Genomic DNA, 22,934 nt, shown 5'->3' with positions numbered 1-22,934 from the left:
GCTGTTTTTTTCTGCTTTGTATTTGGCCTTTTGACTCAAATATCTTTTGATGACGAGAAGTTTTTTTTTTTTTTAAGACAGTCCGATTTTTCAAGCTTTTTGTCTGTGAGTATTGCCTTTTTTGTCTTACTTAAGAAATCATTGACTGTGCCAAGAATGTAGAGATTTTTTCTCAGAGGTTTGTTTTACCTTCTATATTTTGGCTGTGGTGTGGGGTAGAGATAAAGTATGTATGTTCTTGTGTGTTTATAATTTTCCATTTGAATATCCATTTGACCCAGAGCCATTTATTGAAAAGACCATCCATTTCTTCCTTACATTGGTGCCGTTGTTGTACATCAAGTGGTCATATATGTGTGGATCTGTTTCTAAACTTTACATATTCCAGTTTTTTCAAAATTTTTTATCGTATTTTAAATGGAATCTTTTTAAGTTTTATTTTCTAGTTAGTTTTTGCTAGGAAATATAGTTGATTTTTCATATTGACTATATCCACCTACTTTTACTAAATTCACTTATTAAAGCTAATAACTTATTTGTAGATTCACTTGAGTTTTGAGTGTACACGGTTATGTACTCTGCAAATAATTACAGTTTTTATTTCTTTAATTCCAGTTTTTATACCTTTTTTTACTTTTTCTTGCTTTATCGTACTACCTAAAACCTTGAGTCTAATAGAAGTGGTGATGCTGGACCTCATAGTCTCATTCCCTGTCTTAAGATTAAAAACTTTCATTATTTCCCTATAAATATGCATTTTATCCACTATTTTTTCCTGCAGTCTATTGAGCTTATCCTGTGTTTTTCTCCTTTATTCTGTTAATGTGGTAAATTAAACCTAAACAGTTTTGAAATGTTAATTCAACCTTGCATTTCTGGAGTGCCCAACTTGCTCATAATCATTCTCTTCTTTATGTATCTTTGGCTTTAGTGTGTTAACATTTTTGTTTAGTATTTTTGTATCTATGTTTAGGAGATATTAATCTGTAGCTTTCTTGTCTAGCAATGTCCTTGTTAGGTTTTGATGTCACAGTTATGCTTGCCTCAAAGAAAAAGTTGTGAACAGTTCCCTCTTTTTCTTGTCACTGAAAGAGTTTAAAAACTTGGTGCTGATTTTTTTTTCATTTTAATATTTGGAGAATTTACCAGTGAAATCATCTAGACCTGTTTTTTTTAATATGTGTGGGAATATTTTTAATAATGGATTCAATTTCATTAATTGGTACAAAATTACTGACATTTGGTAATTTTGTTTTTGACATTTGGTAAATTTGTTTCTTAAGGTATTTGTTTATTTCATTTTTTCTTTCAAAATTTTTGGTATAAGGGTGTTCATTATATTCCTCTAAAGTCTAGTCAGGTCCCTCTTTTCATCCCTAATATTGGAAATCTGCCTTTTCTTTGTATTCTTTTGTATTGTAGAGCATTGCTGGAGGTTTATCAATTTTATTAATTTTTTTCTTCCAAAAGCCAACTTTTGGCTTTGTTAAATTTCTTTATTCTAATTTTTTTTTTTTCTATTTTCTTGAATTTTGGTCTAACCTATGTTATTTTCATCCTTTTTCAGGTTTGGTGAACAGTTTTTTTTTAGTGTTTTGATACAGATGCTCAGTTTATTGATTTTAAATCTTTCATTTTCTCTAATATATTTCAGTCTATAAATTTCTTCTAAGCATTGCTTTAGCTGCATCCCACAATTTTGTGTTGTATCTTCATTATGATTCAATTCAGAATGTTTTAATTTTTATTATAGTTTCTTCTTTGAACCATGATCCCACAATTTCATGTTGTATCTTCATTATGATTCAATTCGAAATGTTTTAATTTTTGTTATAATTTCTTCTTTGAACCATTGGCTTATTTAGAAATATATTGCTTAATCAACTAGCATTAATTTTCTTGTTATCTTTCTGTTATTGATTTCCAGCTTAATTCTACTATAATCAGAGAGCATCTTCTGTGTGATATCAGTTCTTTGAAATTTGTTGACACTTGCTTTATGAACTACATGTAGTCTATTTTGGTAAATATTTCTTTTGTATTTTAAAAGAATGTGCACTCAACAGTTGTTGAGTGCAGTGCTCTGTCTTTGTCAATTAGGTCAACTCTATTTAGAATGTTGTTCAGATCTTTTATATCCTTATTGATTTGTTTTATCTATTTCTGTCAGTTACTGTGAGAGATGTGTAGTAATCTCTACTTATGATTGTGGATTTTCCTGTTTCTCATTTGGATTCTGAATCCTTTTGCCCTACATGTTTTGAGGTTATACTTTTAGATTACTAAAATTGTTTTATCTTTCTACCAAGTTGACCCTTTATCTCTGTGAATTGTCTCTCTTTATCTTCAGTAATGCTTCTTGCCTTAAAGTCCACTTGTCTGATATTAGTTTAGCTATACCAGGCTTCTTTTGGTTAATGTATCTGTGGGGTATCTTCTTTCCATCTTTCTACATTGATCTTTTCTTGATCTTTTTCTTTATTATTAACTGTCTTTGGTACAAACAGCATGTATTTGGGTTTTATTGTGTTATATAATGTGACAATTTTAATCTTTTACTTTGAATATTTAACTTCTTCATATTTAATGTAATTGTTGATAAATTTTCATTTTAATTTACTATTTTTTGCTTTCTTTTTTATTATTTATTCATTTTGTCTCTTTTGTATTAACTTTTTAGTTCATCTTCTACCTCTATTAGCACGTTATTTATACTTGATTTTATTATTCTTTTAATGGTTACCCTAAAGATTACAGTAAGTATCCTTGACCTATTTGAGTCAACTTTTAAAAAAATCTTTTTATTTTGAAATAATTATAGATTCACAAGAAGTTTTTGGTATAGTAGAAAATCGTCCTATATAACCTTCACCAAGTTTCCTCCAGTGGTTATATCTTAATAATTATAATAAAATATCAAAACCAGGAAACTAATATTGGTACAGTGTGTGTCAGTTTTTTCAATTTGTGTCATTTTTTCACTTGTATCAAGTTGTGTAACCACCACCACAGTCTAGGTACAGATCTATTCCATCACCACAATCTAGGTACAGATTTATTCCATCCTCCCTTATGCTACTGCTTTATAGTAATACCCAGCCCCCTCCCCCACACTGTCTCGAACCCCTGGCAACCTTTTGTATCACTATAATATAATCATTTCAAGATTGTTAAAAAATATATATAATCATCACGTATGTGACCTTTTGAGATTGTCTTTTTTTATTCAGCATAATGCTCTTAGCATCCATCCAAGTTGTGTGTATATTAATATTTTGTTCCTTTTTATTTCTGAGTATTATTCCATGGTATGGATGTACCTTTTGAAGGCATTTTGTTTGTTTTCAGCTTTTTACTCTTATGCAGAAAGCTGCTATGAGCGTTGTGTATATGTTTTTGTGTGGACATAAGTTTTTATTTCTCTATACTAAATGCCCAGGAGTGTAAATGCTGTGTTGTGTGGTAAATGCATGTTTAGTTTTCTTCAGAAACTGCTAAATTGTTTTTCGGAGGGGCTCTACCATTTTAGAGTCCTACCAGCAAAGGATGAGCAATCCATTTTCTCCACATCCTCACCAGCATTTGGTATTGTCACTATTTTTTGTTTAGTCATTCTGATAGGTATGTAGAGATATTTTTTGTGCTTTTAATTTGCATTTCTCTAATGGATAATGATGTTGAATATCTTTTATGTTCTTATTTGTCATCCGTATATCCTCTTTGGTGAAATGTCTCTTTATGCATTTTTTAATTGGATTTTTTTTTACTATTGAGTTCTGAGTTTTCTTTATATAAGCCAGGCATAGGTCCTTTGTCAGATATATTACCCTTAACTTATTTGATTTTACTCTAATTAGTACTTTCACTACTTCCTGGAAAATGCAAGGAACATAATATATTTCAACCCCATTTACCCTACTCTTCTCTTTTGTGAAATTATCATGTACTTTCTTTCTACATATATTTAAAATTCTACAAGTTTTAGATTTATTGTTTTAAGTAGTTTCTATTGATTTACTTACATTTTTGAACTCTTTTTTTTGTGTCCCTCAGTCTGCATTAGGGAAATTCCAATAGGGATTTTTTTCTTTCTGCCTAAGAATTTACTTTGGTATTTTTTTGGTGCAAATCTGAGACAACAGTTTATGTGTAAATGTGTGAGGTGGAGAAGGTGTTCTGAAAATGCTAGGTTGTCAGATTTTTTGTTTTTATTTTTAATTTTTTCATTCTGTCGTGTTCTGTCTTTCATTGATTCCTTTGAGAATTCAGCTGTCAGTTGTATTCTTCTTTGAAGATAAGGTGCCTTTTTGCTCTGGCGGCTTTTAAGATCTTCCCTCTGTCTTGGCTTTCAGCTGCTTTGCTATGATATGCTGTGATTATCAGTCTTGAAGTTGGATGCTGATAATCCCTGCCTTCTGGTGTTCATGCTCTTGTGTGGTCCCTTCTCCTTGAGTGTGGGCTGGGCTGATTGGGGGTGTTTGCTTCTAATGAATAGAATATAGCAGAAGCGATGGTTTCTTTTTGATAGCTTTGAAGTTCTTTTTTTTAAACAGCTCTTTATACAGATCTTCTAATTGATCTCAGTGGAAGGGTTACTCTGATACAGCTGTTCCCACAGGGTGAGCTTAATATTGTATAGAACTAAAGGAAATTTTTGTTTTCTTGGGATGCTCTTATAGAAGAAACAGCTCTCTTAGTACACCTTAAATAAGTGACTTGCTAGGTGAAAGGATACTGCCCATTTCTACTATACAGCATATTGACTGATGTCCAGAGCACTAAACCCTTGTTTATTTAGATATTTTCTTATTTATGTGCTTCTGCAGCTGTCACCAGGTAAATGTACCTTTATGAAAAAGTCATTTTTAGAGCTATTTATGCCAGTCATAATTATTTTTTGTAATTGTGTGACTTTATTATAAAACATAAAAATTTATGACAAAACATTTTTTTTCTCTGAAAACTTATTTAAATTTTTTTGGAAGACTACATAGATGAATTGCTAAAACAATTGTTGGTGAATTGGTTGTGTTGATCAAACTGTAAAACACTAAGGAAAGATCTCATAAAAATCTAGAAGATTTCTTTAATGAAATTGTTTCTCAAGGGTCCAAATTCTTGCTCCACCTTAAAGAGGCTGAAAATAATGCCATATTATATGAGTATAATTTATGCAACGAAGAAGGTGGGGACCTGCCACACATCCAGATATTTGTGAATGAATATACATGTGTTTTAAGTTAAAATAAAGTACTTAAGTTATATATTTGTTCTTTGTTATGCTTTCTGGTTTATCTGACCTTTTAGAGTAACTGAACCAATTACTGGTTCTGACCGCGTCTTAGAAGAGGGCTTCTCATATACTTCTTTTTTTTTTAAATTTTTATTTTTTAGGAAGATTGGCCCTGAGCTAACATCTGTTCCCAGTCTTCCTCCTTTTCTCCTTTTTTCTCCCCAAAGCCCCAGCAGGTAGTTGTATGTCATAGTTGTACATCATTCTAGCTGTTCTTCATATACTTCTAAATACTGAGAGAGTGTTTCATCCTTCCCTTTCAAAATGATTTTAACAGCTTTTAATTGGATAATTCACATAAATCTTTATTTGTTACGTTTTAGGTATTAGCACTAATTAAAATCCATAAATTAAGTTAATATATGTTTATTTACTAAGAACATAAAAGCCTTTTTTAGACTGAAATACTCAGCCAGAAGTTAAACAGGGAACAGATAATTATTTGGTGACTCTTGCTCATTTACTAGCAACTTCCATAAATTACACAGATTGTTTATCTGTATATAAAAATCACCAGATAGTTGTGTTTTCTTCTGTTTATTTTATATTCTATAAACCAAGATGGGAGTCAAGTTCTTTTTATTAAACATTTGTACTGAATCTTCTATGAACAGGCCTATCCAAGCAAATAAGATTCCTGTTATTCAAGAAGATTGTAGTTCAGAAAGCCATTTTAATTAAGTTATAGCAGAATCAAAAGGTGCCTTTGAGTGTAGATTTGAAAATTTAAAAACAAGCCTTTTGTAAGATGATATAATTAAATTATAGTTTTGACATATATAATCTCTTTAACCTTTGCTTTTACATTTACCTAGACCTCAAGGGCCAGGAGAAGATAGGAAGAGTCATTGATAGTGGTTAAACCTTTAACAAATTTGGAGAAGACAATCGATATTCAATTCTTTTATATGATTCTTGTAATATCATACTTGTTCTGGTCCTATAACTTTACTCTTAGATTGTCTTTATACCTTGTCTTACATAATATCAGAACTTCTCCTTCACCAGTTAACTTCATATAGATAGACTTGCTGTTCTTAGAATGTGATTTGTTCATTCTGGCTTACTGTAGCACAAGTCCAAATATTATTTTCCTGTGCAAACATACCATAAGCATTAGGTCCTGGTGTGTCAGATCCTCAGCCTGTCACAAATTTCATTATGCCATCTGCTTCAACCTGAGCGGTGTATCTTCTGCTGGCAGACTTTATTGAAGTTGCCATGGCGTAGGATGAAAAAAATCAGGTTGGGCATAAGAAGCTTGCTTTTGAAAAAATAATAATTGATCATGCCTGCTGTAGATTTTAAAATAACCATTTGAAAGGATTCCCAACGGCCTCTTTTAGACACGTTGATCTCTTTTTCGTCTGTGATTGTAGATAGCCAGTATGATGGTTGAGTTGTTGGTAACTTTGTAACTTAGTGAGTTTTCTGTTTTATTTTTAAGGACAGGTAACAAACTCTTAGGCATGGAGTGGTGATATATTGTGAAATATTTTGATTGCTTCTGTCATTGGAAGCTCTTTACCTTCTTATTTCCAGAAATGATATCTCACATGACTGTTTGCTATGTGTATAATACAAAGATGATATAGGAACACCATGGTGAAAAAATCTAGGTCACAATCTACTTATTAGGTGTGTGACTGTGTGTAATTTTGTCATCTGTAAACTGAAAATAATGATACTTGGAGGGTTGTTTGGAGATTAGATCAGAGTAAGTCCTTAAAAGATGGCTAAATATTTATTCTGCAAATGTATCTTGAAGGCCAACTATGTGCAAGACACTTTTCTAGAGAATGAGGATATAATAGAGAATGAAATAGTCAGAGTCCTCCACTGGAGAATTCTGCGTTATAGTCTGTCTCTACAGATAGGGATGGAAGCTCCATGTCAGTAGGATGCATGCCAGGTGGTAATAAGCACCATGAAGAAAAAGAGGGCAGGGTGAGCTCATGGAGTGTAATGGTGGGATGCTGTCTTGAATATGGTTGCAGGGAGGGCAGCTCTGAGGTGATGTTGAGCACACTCGAATGAAGTAAAGAAGTAAGCATATAGATACTTGGGGGAAGGATGTACCTGGCTGGTAGAGGGAGCAGCTTGACAGTTTGAGGAACAGTGAAGTGGTCAGTATAGCTGTAGCTATGTGGGTGAAGGACAAAGTACTAGTAGAGGAGTTCAGAGAGTCATCCAAAAACGTCATTGATGTAACTTTTCTGATAAATAACTGTAGATAGAAAGTTACATTCCAGAGACCCTATAGAAATGTGAAATTAGGATTGATTATTTGCACTGTTTTATCAATTATTTAGCTTTAAATTGGAGTTCTTTATAACAGGCATACACAAGTAATTATAGAATATTTTTCCAAAATGGAATTATCTTTTTTGTTGTTGTTTACGTATGTCATTGTACCTGGAGTTAGCCAAACTGTGAGGTTTGAGGGCACAGTTCTCCAGATTGACAACTCTGCCCAAGACTTTTGTCACCAACAGCAAGGAGTTAAGGTCCAAGTACAAAGTTAGAAGGAAGAGTCCGCACAAGGCCTCCCTCACTTCTGACACCAACTTCAAGTTCAGGAGGTTCACCAAACCAGCCTCAGGTTCAATAATTCACTAGAAGGACCTATAGAACTTACTGAAAGCTATTATACTCTTGGTTATGGTTTATTATAGGCCAAGTATACAGGTCAAAAATTAGCCACATGAAGAAATGCATACTTGGTGCAGAGTCGGGGAGGATTCCAAATGAGAAGCTTTTGTTTTCCTCAGCAAGTGTTGTCTTCCCAGAATCAATGTGTGACAATATGTGTAGAGTATTGCCAACCCAGAAGGCTCACCTGAGCTCAGTGTTCAGAGTTTTTATTGTGACATCATTTCATAGACCTAATTGGTTGATTGATTGCCCATGTGATTTAACTTAGTCTCAGAATTTGAGCTGATATCATGTGGCCTTGGGGCCCACCATGAATAACAAAGACGCTCCTATCATCTGGGGAATGCCAGTGGTTTTTGAAGTTACTTTCTAGGAGCTGGGCGCAAAGTCCAGACCTCTCTTTGGGAAAGACCAAATTCTTTATTACTTACATTGTTATAAAAATTCAAGCAGTATAGAAAGTAATTGGCCCTCTGGAATCCCATCTCTCAGGGACAACTAGTGTTTTATTGGTTGTTTGGTATATATTCTTCCAGATGTTTAATACATATATAAACATCTTTTTTTTTGAATGCACATTGAATCATACTATACATATTGTTCAGTAACTAGCCTTTTTCACTTATAAGTGTGAGTATGGATGTGTATATTTTTGTGTGTGTTTTAATGAGTACCTTGAAATTGAACACTGGAGGTAATTAGTTTTTAAACATTTTCCCATCTAATAAATAGTGCTGCATTGAACATCTTTGTATACACATCTTTGCATATTATTCTAATTTTTCTCCTTGAAATAAATTTCTTGAAATAGAGTTGCTGAATCAAAGGATATGGACACTTTGAAATTTCATATGTACTTCATTATTACCCCTCTTGGGGTGTTTTCTGTGAAATAGTTTATGGATGTCAAAATTGTTAATAATCTCCATATTACTTTTAGGTAAACACTGCAACTTCGGCAAGTTCAAGTGTCGAATATGCCCACGTTCCACATCTCAACCCAGCTGTAATTCCTACTCTGCAAAATGAGTCATTTTTATCATCCCCAAATAATGGGAATCTGGAAGCACTTACAGGATTGGGTATTCCACACATCAATGGGAAACCTGCTTGTGATGAATTTGATCAACTGATCAAAAACATGGCCCAGGTAAGAACATTTCTTCATGTTATGATAGAACCTAGGAGATGTAAGAGTGTAATCAAGTCCTGGATAATTTGAAGAATGTTTATATATTTATATTATATGTGTTAAATATATACATTAAATATATTCTTATTTATGAAGACATTTATAACATCTGAAAAATTGGAATGAAAAAGAAGTAGATTTTGTGTGATTTCGGGTGGTTCAGAGATTTTTCTATTCCATCTTTTTTATTATCACATTTTAAACTGAGTGTTATATGTTGTTGTTCCAGAAATATTCTTCAGAATAAATAAAATATCTCATTCTAGGTGATGAGTCATAAACGTTATCTTAGAAAATGTGTTTTCAATTTCTTTCTCTCTTTTTTTTTAAACAAAATAATGCCACTAATAAGATGACTGTGAGTGCAGTGATTGGCTTGTCGTTGTATTTGTTGCTTTGTTTCCTGAACAGGGTCGCCACGTGGAGGTTTTTGAGCTCCTCAAGCCTCCCTGTGGAGGCCTTGGGTTTAGTGTTGTGGGCCTGAGGAGCGAGAACCGGGGAGAACTGGGCATATTTGTGCAGGAGATCCAGGAGGGCAGTGTGGCTCACAGGTGAGACTGTCCCAGCGCCTTCTCTGTTTTTGATACCATATGAAGACGGTGTTGATCACCTTGGGAGAATTTAGAGAAGCAAAAATGAATAAATACAAATACCAAGTGTCCAAGTTTAATCTGTCATTAACTGGTTCTTAGAAGTCATTAACATCGTTACGTAAAAGCTTAGATATAGTCATAACGTAATCACTTTTTAGTGAGGAAAGAAAAATTTGTGTAGGACATTATTCTCATTGTTATTAAATGAGCTCTTTTTGATTAGATTTTTAAAATTACTGTATAGAAAAGTATACAAATGGCCCATGATAATGGGAGCTATATTTTATTAATATAATCTAAGCAACTTTGCTTTCAGTTGTAGAAGATGTGAACATCCAAGATATAATGTATGGGTTGAGGGGGTAGCTGAAAAGAGAGGGCTTTTAAATGGGAGGGGTTGATTAGAGATAGATGGGCTGGAGCCAAAGGATGTGTTTTTAAAAGTAAAACCACAGGAAAAAGCTTAAAAAGTGTGGACATTATAAAATAGGATTAAAAATAACCTGAAAATATATGCCAAAGAAGCTGTCATTTTCTTGAGAGCTGTCAGATATCTTTTCCACTTTTTTCATTCTTGATAGAGATGGAAGATTGAAGGAAACTGATCAAATCCTTGCTATCAATGGACAGGCGCTTGATCAGACAATTACACATCAGCAGGCTATCAGCATCCTGCAGAAAGCCAAAGATAATGTCCAGCTAGTTATTGCCAGAGGCTCATTGCCTCAACTTATCAGCCCCATAGTTTCCCGTTCTCCATCTGTGACCAGCACAATTTCAGCTCACTCTAATCCGGTGAGTACATAAGATTTTCAAAAGGAATAGAACATTTTTCTAGTTCCTTTTGCTTGTCTACAGGTTTCCGATTCCTCTAGGTTCTTTGTACGTCTTGAGTTTTTGCCTTTTTGTTCTTTTATCTCTCTCCCAGCCTGGAATGTTTGTTAGTTAATTATGATTAAGCTTCTGGCTTCTAAAAAGTATACTTTCTTTGTGTAGTCTTTTTATGTGACAGCATTCCTTAAAAAAAAAAAATTAGTCCTTTAAAATAATTGACTCTGCCTATAGACAGATGATAATTTTTTTTTTTTTTGTGAGGCACATCAGCCCTGAGCTAACATCCATTGCCAATCCTCCTCTTTTTGCTGAGGAAGATTGGCCCTGGGCTAACATCTGTGCCCATCTTCCTCTTCTTTATATGGGATGCCACCACAGCACAGCTTGACAAGTGGTGTGTTGGTGTGCGCCCAGGATCCGAACCTGCGAACCCCGGGCCGCTGAAGCAGAGTGCACACACTTAACCGCTACACCACTGGGCCGGCCCCTATAGACGTTTGCTTTGTAGAATTATAATTATAGAATTGTTATACACGTTTAGAATTGTTAGAGTTAGCTGTTAGTGACTTTAAGAAGTCATCTAATTTGGAATCCTGCAAGGGAGGATTATGCAGTAGACATTCTTAACAGGTGACAGTTTTTTCCTTGATCTTTTTCTTTTTTTTTAAGAAGTTCTACAAAGGATCTTGTAAATCAGTGCCTATCTTTACCTGGTTAAATACAGTCACTATAATGATGTATTGATAATTTCAAGAATGATTTTATCAATAGCTGTAAAAGGGAAGTGTACTAAATAAAAGGGACATTGTTAAGGCTCATTATTATGTCTGAACTCAATTGTTTAATACTAAGCACAAAATTATATTCACAAAAAACTCAACTGTAATAAAAATTGTAGTTTTTCCTAGATTTTTTCAAATTCATATTGTTTTCAGGTTCACTGGCAGCATGTGGAGACTATTGAATTGGTGAATGATGGATCCGGTCTGGGATTTGGCATTGTAGGAGGAAAAGCAACTGGTGTGATAGTAAAAACCATTCTGCCTGGAGGAGTAGCTGACCAGGTAAGCTACCTTTATGCTGTTTTATCAAATTATATAGCTTCATCTTTTATATTATTTGTTATAAAGAAGAAACTTTGGCTTTAGGTAATGTCGAAGTAGCTGAGTTAGAATTTTCTGTTTTGCTAGGCTGTGTCTAAGGTGTTTTCTTAGACCTGGGGAGAAATATCTTTGAAAAGTGACAGTTCTTTGGACTAAAGTGCTTTATAGCCACATGTTACTAGTAGCTGCCAGATTGGACAGTGCAGAACATTTCCATCATTGCAGAAAGTTCTAGTAGATAGTGCTTGTATGGAGGCGTATTAGACTGCTTTTCACTCCCCTCTTCTATCTGAATTTTCATCTTACAAGGATTTCGTGTGCAAATGAGTTCTTTAGGGACGTTTATAATTGAAATAGAAAGACAGAAAATTGTGGTAATAATTCAGTGCTTTCTTGTGGTTCATACCATATTTTGAGAAATACGTATTTGCACTGTGACTTATATTTCATCGTTGCTTAATGACATTGTCTTTTTTCTCCAGCTCTCAAAAAATTCACAGAAAGGCTTAATATTTTCTTGCATCTAGTAGGTAAAAATCAAACTGAAAAGCTCATATTAACTATTGATTTAAGGAATATTTGTAAATTTCAGTTGCTTATATTACACTGAATGATGTTAGGATGCTTCAAAAGACAGTTAAAATTACAACCACATGTTTAATGTCCCATGATTGGCAATTCATACCTTTGCCATTTTTTTATTATTCCCTTTCCATCATTTAGGATTTCTCTAATAGAGTTAAAATAATAATAACCTGATTAATCAATCTCTTTTTATTCAGCATGGGCGATTATGCAGTGGAGACCACATTCTAAAGATTGGTGATACAGATCTAGCAGGAATGAGCAGTGAGCAAGTAGCCCAAGTCCTCAGGCAATGTGGAAATAGAGTTAAATTGATGATTGCGAGAGGTGCCATAGAAGAACCAACAGCACCCACCTCTTTGGGCATCACTCTTTCTTCATCCCCATCATCTACGCCAGAGATGCGGGTAAGTAGGTAAAAACAGTTAAAGGGAAAGTCATGGAATATAGCACTTAGATCACAGTGATGTTTACTTAGAAAATAGACTTATTAATGTTCATATGTTAGTGCTAAACAACGAAACAAAATTCAAATGTAGTGATGTTTTGGTACCAATATTTTATTAATTAGGAATAATGTATAACAGATGAAAAATACGTTCTTAAAAAATTCTAGATTGCTATCTTACATTTTTTCCCTAAGCAGCACATTTATGAGGATAATGTTTTGAAGTATGGATAATGTTTTAATTATTTGCTACTAATACCTAAAATGTTTAATTCTATCTTTCTCTTATTTGGAAGGCCCTCTGTAAGGTAGGCCATAAGTTCCCATCTTTCCTTTCAACAGCTTTCTTTTTAGTGTCTCTTTCTTGGAGAGGGAGATAAAGGCAGGCTTAGTGGGGGTGAATGCAGCTTACTAAAGCCTTTCAGTGTTTAAGAAGAGAGTTACACCCAATTTCCAGATAAGCTTTGTAGCAAATATAAGCCCTACAGTCCTTTCTCATAGATCTAAAAACATCTATATGATTTATTCTACTAAAGTTTTTTTCTAACTAGTTGCTGCAAATTCCTTTTGTTAATATCCTAACCTTCTCTACAAGCCCTTTAAAACTTTATTAGAACACTTGAAATTTCCATGATTCTGTTGTTTTTAGGATTGAGTTTGGTTGCTATTTTTTGCAAAGAGAAAGAAGTAAAAGAAAGCAAGCTTGTTTATGAAAGTATTTAAATGGCATTCTTTTGTGGTAAACAAAACGTTTTATTCAGCAATATATAAATGAATGCAATACCGAAAACCACTTGATGTAATTGAAAGCTTAGAAGCATATCTATTCTGTGCATATCATCATTTCTGAAGCTTGTGCCCCTTTTAAAACCATTCGATAGTCAAATTGCCACCCTCTAAAATAGCACTCGCATAAGTCTTATTAAAAATAGAAAACACATTTGTTTCAATTGAAGCAGATTTCATCCTGTCATTTTCTTGTAATTATCTAAACTTTAAACTTTTGCTAAGTTTGCACAGATAATTATGTGCAATGAAAAAAATAAATCAAACTTTACTATAAAATTATATCTCATTTAGGTGGACTATCAGTGAGATAGAGTTTGCTTAAAGAAAATCGGAAAACATTACCAGCTAGCCCCAACCTGCATGTCCATTTGAACCCTTGCCTTCATTCTATTGTGATCTTCCCAGGGTTCTCTGTGGAATCTGCTGACACCACGCTAGTTAGTACATAATGCCAATAGCTTATTGATGAGTTATTGCACTAATCCACTAATGCTTAATTCAGGGAGCCTTGCCCTTCAGTCCAATATATAATTAATAACAAGTCTACATGTTAGAGGAAGCTTCTTTCAGCTATCCTTCCAGAAATGAAGGAAATCGATGCAGAAAGGCATACTTTTCTTATCAAGAGCTTTTCATATTAAATCCTGAATTTACAAAACAAAGGGACAATTTTAAATAGCTCTTTGGTGCATTTCACTGGTTTTCAAAATAATCATCAGCCTATTAATAATATATCTGGAGGATAGATTAACTCGTATTTATGGTGTTAGAATCAACTCTCACCTTAAGATAGTAATAGCAACAACATGTCCTGAGTGGACACTGTGGCCTTACCTTCTGCTAGGGATTTCACATAGCATACAGCATTTAAGAGCAGGGGCTCTGCAGCCCGACCATCTGCATTTGAATTCTGCCTCTACTAGATTGCTCGCTGTTTGTCCTTGGCAAAGTTTGTGTTCCTCAGTTTCCCCAGAGAAAAACTGACAGTAATTGTACCTATCTCATAGGCTTGTTCTAAGGAGTAAATGAATTAAGACATGTCAAGTGCCTATTATAGAAACTGCTCAATAAATGTTAGCTGGACTTGTTTTTATTCTTATTCCTGATAGACAGTTGAGCAAAACAATGCTTAGAAAAATTAAGTGGCAAAGCTAGATTTGAACTTGTTGATCTGAATTCAAAACATGTGTTCTTTCAACTGTATTACCTTCTTTTTTTGTGTGTGTGTGTGTGAGGAAGATCAGCCCTGAGCTAACATCCATGCCAATTGTCCTCTTTTTTTTTGCTGAGGAAGACTGGCCCTGGGCTAACATCTGTGCCCATCTTCCTCCACTTCATATGGGATGCCGCCACAGCATGGCCTGACAAGCGGTGCATTGGTGCACGCCCGGGATCTGAACCCAGCCCGCTAGCAGTGGAGCATGCACACTTAACCGCTACGCCACAGGGTCGGCCGCTGTATAACCTTCTGACTCCTTCAAAAATGAAGATGAGCCATCTCTGACAATAGAATTTGTTAATAAGAAACTATTTGATTTTTAAAATTTTGTATACACAAACAATAATGTATTTTTTTTTTTTATTGGTGAGGAAGATTGGCCCTGAGCTAACATCTGTTGCCAGTCTTTCTCTATTATGTATGTGGGACACCGGCACAGCATGGCTTGATGAGTGGTGTGTAGGCCTGCACCCGGGATCCGGACTGTGAACCCCGGGCCACCGAAGCAGAGTGTGCGAACTTAACCAAAACGCCACCGGGCCCAACGATAATGTATTTTTCTGATAAGAGGAGGTTCAACTTTACTGCTGACATTCATTTTGAGTAAAAATGTGATGCTCAGTCCATGTTGTCAAGATTAAAGGAGTAATCTCTACTATAATTCTCCAGCAGAGTTCTGTGATACCTAATTACATCATCTTATTTCAAGTCTGTAGCTTTTTGAACTTATCTTGTTTATTTACATGTCTATTTTTCTGCATAATTATTTATCGATTTTATTTTAGGTTGATGCTTCTACTCAAAAAAATGAAGAAAGTGAGACATTTGATGTAGAACTCACTAAAAATGTCCAAGGATTGGGAATTACCATTGCTGGTTATATTGGAGATAAAAAATTAGGTAGTTTTAAACATTAATGTTTTATTTTTTTTAACTTGGCAATTGCCTCTAGTATCTTTGTCTTACGAACATTATGTATTCTCAGATTGTTGGATAAACTGATTGGAAACTTCCTTAGTATTAATTTAATGTAGGCGACTCTGATATTGTGTGTGTCAGACAAAACATTGTCTTTTTGTCTAGCCTAAGTTTCTTCTAGTGATTTTGTTTGTGTGGCTTGTTGATTTATATTTGTTCAAAATTAGGACTTTAGAGAATGGAGGATGGATATTCTTGAAGTACGCTTAGTAAATAGTAAAAAGAAAAAACCCTATTTCTAATCTTAGAACCTTCAGGAATCTTTGTAAAGAGCATTACAAAGAGCAGTGCTGTGGAACATGATGGAAGAATCCAAATTGGAGACCAAATTATAGCAGTAAGTAACACATTTAATAATAGCTTTGTTAATTTTCATGGTTGAAAAATGCATTCTTGTAGTTTACTCAGTTTTGAGAACTACAGTTAGCTCCATACCAATTTAAGCTTACTTGGGTGATTCGAGGCTGTCATTACAATTACCCATTTTATTGTTTTGTGAAAGTAAGGGCATCGAATAGAAGCTTTACTGACCTCAGTCAACCTTTAGGGTGGAACTTCTGGGTGAATAATTTCTGATATATCTGATTTCTGATTGTAATGAATTTGTTATATTAATGTCATACTTATACTTTAGTTGCAGGCACTCCAAAGGTAAAAATCAGATATCATAACCTTTAGTGTACTTCAATCTGAATTTGGAATTTGTGCATTTTCTTTTACATCAGCAGAATGGCACTGTTTTGTTGGCTCCATGACCAGGGCTCCTTTTCACTCTAAGAATATACAAGAATAAAATAAACGGATCCAGCTCCCCTTAATTAGGTCAAGTCCATCATTGTTATTATAGTAACATCAGTATGTTTTGAGCATATGGCTAGTCAAGACAGTGTACAGAAGAGTCCAACTTTCAGTTGAGCATTCAGTGGAAACTGGACTGCCCTAACTACTCCTCAGAACACAAATCCTAGAGAATCTGCTCCAAGGGCATCCTGGTCAAGTAAGTTTAGGAGAAACTGCATGCGATATGGTCTCCTAGGGATTCACAATGCACGTTGAAAACTCAAAGACTCTTGAGAAGTTCTACAATAGAGAAACTTTTTTCACTTTAGTGTTTCCTAAACTTTTGTAATCATGGATTCTTTCTTTCCTTAAACATATATTAATATTCTTTGGAAGACGTTTTGGAGATTGTTGGTTTTGTTAATATGTATTTGTTTATGCTTAATTAAGTCTCTGTTGTTCCCTTGGGATCTTAATAATAGTAAGAAAGTAGAATGTTAAGATAGAAGAGTCCTTGTTCATAGCAGCATTATTCACAACAGCTAAGACAAAGAAGTGACCCAAATGTCCATCGACGGATGAATGGATAAACAAAATGTGGTATATACATATAATGAAATATTATTTAGTCTTATAAGGAAGTATGTTCTGTCACATCCTACCACATGGATAAACCTTGAGGACATTACGTTAAGTGAAATAAGCCAGTCATAAAAGACAAATAGTGTGTGTTTCCACTTATATAAGGTATCTAAAGTAGTCAAACTCGTGGAAGCAGAAAGTAGAATGGTTGTTGTAAGGGGCTGGGTGGAGGGAGAAATGGGGACTGTTGTTTAATGAGTATAGAGTTTCAGTTTTGCAAGATGAATATGTGTTTTTGGAGATCTGTTGTACAACAATGTGAATGTACTTAACACTACTAAACTGTACACTTAAATATGGTTAAGATGGTATATTTTATGTTATGTGTTTTCTACCACAATTTAAAAAAAAAGATAGAGGTGTCCTTCACCTCTGCCCTTTGCTTCTACATTGCAACTCCCTGAATCTTCTTGGGCTAAGTTATATAAAACTCCTAACTACACTTGTTAACCTCTTGAACTCTACTCTAAGTGTCAAGTTGTACTTACCACCTAAACTGGCTATATCCTGGAAATGAGCTTTCCCCACAGTATCTCCATTTTAACATACAATGAAAATTAACTGCTTTACGTTTTTTATTTTGGAGGAAAGGGCGGGAGAGAGAGTGGATAGATACAGACTCTAAATCCGTATCTGATACTGAATTAAACTTGAAAACAGGGGGCCGGCCCAGTGGCGTAGTGGTTAAGTGTGGCACACTGCTTCGGTGGCCCAAGTTCACAGGTTCAGATCCTGGGCATGGACCTACACCGCTTGACAAGCCATGCTCTGGCGGCTACCCACATGCAAAATAGAGGAAGATGGGTGCAGATGTTAGCTCAGGGCCAATCTTCCTCAAGCAAAAAAAGAGGGAGATTGGCAACAGGTGTTAGCTCTAGGCCAATCTTCTTCACACACACACACACAAAATTGAAAACATAGCTAATGTACTCTTTTTTTTCCCTAAGCTGTATATTTTAATCCATTAGAAAGCTTTTTAAAAAATCAGCTTTATTGAAATATAATTCACATAACATACAATTCACCCACTTAAAGTGTATAATTCAGTAATTTTTAGTATATTCACAATTGTGCATCCATTATTACAATTTTAGAACATTTTCGTTACCCTAAAAAGAAACGCCATGCCCATTAGCAGTCAGTCCCTAACTCCCCTATCCTCACAGCCCTAGACAACCACCAATCTACTTTCTATCTCTATAGATTTGCCTGTTCTGGGCATTTCATGTAAATGGAATCATACAATATGTGGTCCTTTTGGATTAGCTTCTTTTGCTTAGCATAATGTTTTCAAGATTTTTTTTATGTTGCAGCATGTATCAATCCTTCATTTCTTTTTATAGCTGAATATTTTTCCATTGTGTGGGTATACCACATTTTATTTATCCATTCATCAGTTGATGGACATTTGGGTTTTTTCCACTTTTTGGCCATTATGGATAATGCTGCTATGATCATTCATGTACAAGTTTTTGTGTGGATGTGTGTTTTCATTTCTCTTGGGTATATACTTAGGAGTGGAATTGCTAGATTATATGATAACTCTATGTTTAATTGTTTAGCAAACTGCTTTTACCTACAAAATTGGGATAAGGAAACTTCCCTTGTATGATTTTTAGGAAAACCAAATGAGTAATTTATTTAATTAATTTACCCATCTGGTATAATATTTGGCACATAAGCCAAATTAATTAAGCAGATATTTATTGAGGGCCTGAAATAATTACACATGTGAAAGAGTCTCACAAAAGCTTCCCTCCAAACTTGTCATTATTCTCATTCTTATATAAGTGGAACCTGAAATATAATTTTGCTTAGGCAAAGTCAGTGATAAAGGAAATTGTTGACTCAAAAGTGGAAGCCCCCTTCTGCAGTGTTTTCTTCCTTTCAATAAAATCACTTGTCTTCACTGTCATCAGTGTTCTGATTTTTAGTTTTTAGCAACATTCTCTTCCAAGTTAGAAGCACCTCAAACTCTTAGGGAACATTGTGCAATGCTTTGGATCATGCATTAATTTTGTGCAAAATATCACCATCTTGTGGACTTTTGAGATATTGGTAGTAAAGTTCTTCACGCTGGTTGCATTTTCACAACTATTTTTGTCTTTTTTTCCATTTTTGTTTGACAGCAGCTATTTGGAGCTACATTCTGTTTTTATTTTGTAATTGTTGAGGTGGTGAGAAGATTAAGAAATTTTTTCTTACTATTTTGAGGAAGTGTTATTTTATAACATTAAAACTATTTTGTTGCAGGATTCCTGTTTTACAGATAATGCTCCATTGACCTCTAGGGTTTCACTAAAGTCATTACAGGGACAGGGAATAGAGTGAATGATTCCATTTTTTTTGACTTTATATATTGGTATTCTATATAAGAATTATTTGATAAGAGGACTCTTGGTTTTTTAAAAAAATTGACCAAACTTGTCATTAGATAAAATCATATACTCATTCTTTTTAAATTGATATACACAGATCCTTGCTAAAAGCAGTATGGAGTTATGACTGATTAAAAAATTATTAAACAAGCATGTAAATAAGGAAGGGCATCAGATGTTGCCTTTGATATTCTGTGACTTTGTTAGTAGGCTCAAGTTCTCTCTCTGTATATGTAGGTATAGGCTGTGTTGGAGAGGACTTTGCTGGCTAGATTGAGGTGCTAAGAAGCTGGGAGTTTTGAGTTGTTCCAACTAACATTTCTCTTGTATAATTAGTCCTGTTAATTGTGGTGTCTATACTGCACATTATGAGGATGTTGAATCTCTCCTTGAGATAACACATAAGGAGTTTGCTGCTGTTGCACCCAGTTCCACTGCACTTTTGTCTGTGGTACCATTGGGTCTGAAGCCACATCTTAATTCTCTTCCTGTGATAATGAGGGACCAGAGCTGGCTGGGGCCCTGATTTAGGCTTCAGTGACCTTGTCTCATATGTATGATAAGTGTAATTATATTAAACAGAAACTGCCCCTTTGAATGCTTGGGGTTTTCATGTTTCAGTGTTTCAATACCAGCTTCTGAGTATCTTCCCACTACGAAGTGCCATGCAGTGTAATTTTGGGGAAATAGGTACCATTATTGCCATATTGAAGATACTGAGAAATTTGAACCGAAGTCTAGCTTTAAAAGCCCGTGATTATTCCATTATAGCAATGTCTTCTGTGCTAGTACTATGTCTGACATTTGGGTAAGGAATATATTTTTAGATTCAAGTCATCGAGTTTTGAAAATAAAAGAAAGACGTGTTTTTTTTTCCCCTACATATTTGAACTTTATTACTATTAAATAGACAAAATCGTATAATTTGGGTTTTTTTTTAGAGTTTTTAAACAGTTGAGCAATAAAAATCTATTACAGGTGAAAACTTGCAGCCTGAATTCTGTGCATTTTAAGAATTTTTTTGTGGAATCTCAAAGTTGAGATTTTTCTCCTTTTCTTAAATACCCTGAGAGTAAATAACATGTTCATTCACTTTAGACTAATTTTTGTCTTTGAGGTTTAAAGAATATAAAATTTGAACATAGTTAAAAAAAACTTCTCGTATAGACCACTACTCATAGTTTATGGTTTAAAATTTCAGGAAATTTCCATGTATCTATATTTAAATGGGATCATATTATATTTGTTTATACCTTTTTATTTTTTATTTTACTTAGAACTATACCTGGGAGGCGTAGTCATATCAGCACATATAGATCTATTGTAATATATTTAAGCAGCCCTTATTCATGGACAGTTATGTTGTTCAGAGTTGTTTGCTATTACAAACAAATGCATTACTTTATATGTCTTATGGACTGAGACGTGAAACATTTGATTTTGCTGTAGTAGTAGTATTTAGATTTGAATTTTACTTATTTTATTACTCAGCACTGGATCTCATATGCCACTATTTTCTTAATTTGAATTTTAAACCTGATCAATTTCTCAGTCATCTAGAGCGTTTTGAGTAAATTTTACAGAAATAGAACGTGTTAGTGGACCTTCCGAACCTTTTCTTTCTGAGAACCTCTTCTTTTGCCTTTGCACACTGACACTTTGGCTGGGGATAACAGAGAACATTGCACAAGGAAGACTTAGGGAGGATAATCCTCAACAACTTTTAAAATTTTGTCATCAACTGTCTGTTTTAATTTTCAATAAGGAAGGATCTTCCCTTTCCCCTGCAAGAAATCTTAGGTAACCCCCATGACTTACATTATTCCCAGAGAGTAAAATGTCCTATGGCCAATCAGAATTGCCAGACACAGCCCCAATTTAGTAATTAAATATTTCCCATCCTAATTAAGTATTTCCCATCCTAAATAAAAATTTAATTTCAAAACTACACCCTGGCCTAGTAGAAGCCTGCATAAACTCATGGCTGCTCGTGAATAGAGCATGTACTCTCCAGTCTGTCCTTTCCTACCTGGCTTTTCTTTTCCTCCCTCACCTTCTTATTGTGATTTCTGACCCTACCAGTGTAAAAGATAAGAGAAGGGAGAAAAGGAAGGACGATGAGACATTTCATCCTTGAGTGGTACTGCTGTAAGATGGCTTTATGCTGAGTGAGCCTTGTGTGTTTAAAACTAACTGTCTCTTAGGGTTCCTTCTTGGGTTCTTGGGAGATACTAGTGGAGATATTTCACTTAATTTTCCATGACAGATGGTGGATTTTTCATCTGACTGACTCTTCTTCCTTTTGGCCCGTGGTTTCTCAGCAATCTACTCCATAGATTCTCTCTTTGGGTACCGTCATTCCCTAGGGGTACTCTTGGGTAGGTTTCAAAATGAATTGGGCCTAACGTGCTCATGTGTGTGGCCGTTTTCTGGTCTATGCCCAAAGTCAGGTTGTTCAGGAATTCCCAGTGTAACAGGAATTTACCTTGCTCCACTGTCAAGGCAACTAAACAGCATCTCTCTTATCCTCCCAATCGAGTTTAGACACAGTCCACTGCATCCTCCTCTACGACAGGTGACACAGCTCTTCTGACTTGAGGTGAAGGGCAAAACAACTAAGTGGGTGGGGTGGGGACTTGCATCTCTCTTCTCTTTCTACAAAAACAAAACAAACCTCCTCTTAAATTGTTCCTAACCTTTAACGACCCAGCCCTTTTGTGTCCTATATCTGTACAGATTGTGGTTCTTGACCACTTAGTTTAAATTTCTGCATCATGGCCCCTCTCACAACTGACTTTGGTATAGGATATAAATAATCATAGCATCTCAACCATAACTTCCGTTTTCACATATGTTACACTGAGTATAAAACTCTTGGTTTGTAATTTCTTTACCGCAAATTCTCTGGATAAGCTGCTCACTCTGTTGCCTAGATGCTGGTAGATTTTTTTCTTTTGATCTTTGAAATCCTAGAATTTTACCAGGATATGTCCAGGTGTTAGTTTGTTTTTTTTTTTTTCCATTTATTTTCTGGTTTTTCATGTACCTCTTTGATTTGTAGACTCAGGTGAGTTTCCCTACCTCCTAATCATTTCTTTGATTATATTTTTCCTCATTTATTCTTTTCTCCTTGTAATTCTTTTCACAATTATATTAGATTTCTTAAATCAGCTTTGTGTCTTCAGTCTCATTTCTCAAATCATTTTTATATGTTTATCCTTTTCTTCTGAAATATGGAAAAATTGCATGTTCTTGTCTTCCATTTCTTGACTTCGTTTTTGTAATATTTAAAATCATGCTGACTGTCTTCGTTGTAGCAGTTCCCTTTTTCTTTTTTGGTAGATTATTTGTTTCTTTTTTGTGGCTATAATCCCTATTCCCATAAATACAATGAAATATGAATCCCTTTGAAGGGAAGTTTCAGAAAATATCTTTTTTTCCTGTT

The 22,934-nt window shown here is 34.5% G+C and overlaps 1 protein-coding gene across 11 annotated transcripts in view; it reads left to right on the top strand.

Annotated features, from left to right (window-relative positions):
• MPDZ (multiple PDZ domain crumbs cell polarity complex component) overlaps positions 1-22,934 on the top strand; it is a 157,108-nt gene that overhangs the window by 41,799 nt on the left and 92,375 nt on the right. For all 11 annotated transcript variants that reach the window (XM_087444589.1, XM_087444594.1, XM_087444591.1 and 8 more), the window contains 7 exons: positions 8,889-9,098; positions 9,552-9,691; positions 10,315-10,528; positions 11,503-11,631; positions 12,453-12,662; positions 15,497-15,611; positions 15,938-16,026. In XM_087444589.1, coding sequence (XP_087300715.1) covers positions 8,889-9,098; positions 9,552-9,691; positions 10,315-10,528; positions 11,503-11,631; positions 12,453-12,662; positions 15,497-15,611; positions 15,938-16,026 — 1,107 coding nt within the window. The remainder of the gene's footprint in view (positions 1-8,888; positions 9,099-9,551; positions 9,692-10,314; positions 10,529-11,502; positions 11,632-12,452; positions 12,663-15,496; positions 15,612-15,937; positions 16,027-22,934) is intronic.

This window comes from Ceratotherium simum, chromosome 20 (genome assembly GCF_057802395.1).
Source record: "Ceratotherium simum simum isolate JZ-2026a chromosome 20, ASM5780239v1, whole genome shotgun sequence".
Classification (NCBI taxonomy): domain Eukaryota; kingdom Metazoa; phylum Chordata; class Mammalia; order Perissodactyla; family Rhinocerotidae; genus Ceratotherium; species Ceratotherium simum.
The sequence above is the reverse complement of the archived record's forward strand: the minus strand, read 5'-3'. Positions and strand labels throughout refer to the sequence as shown.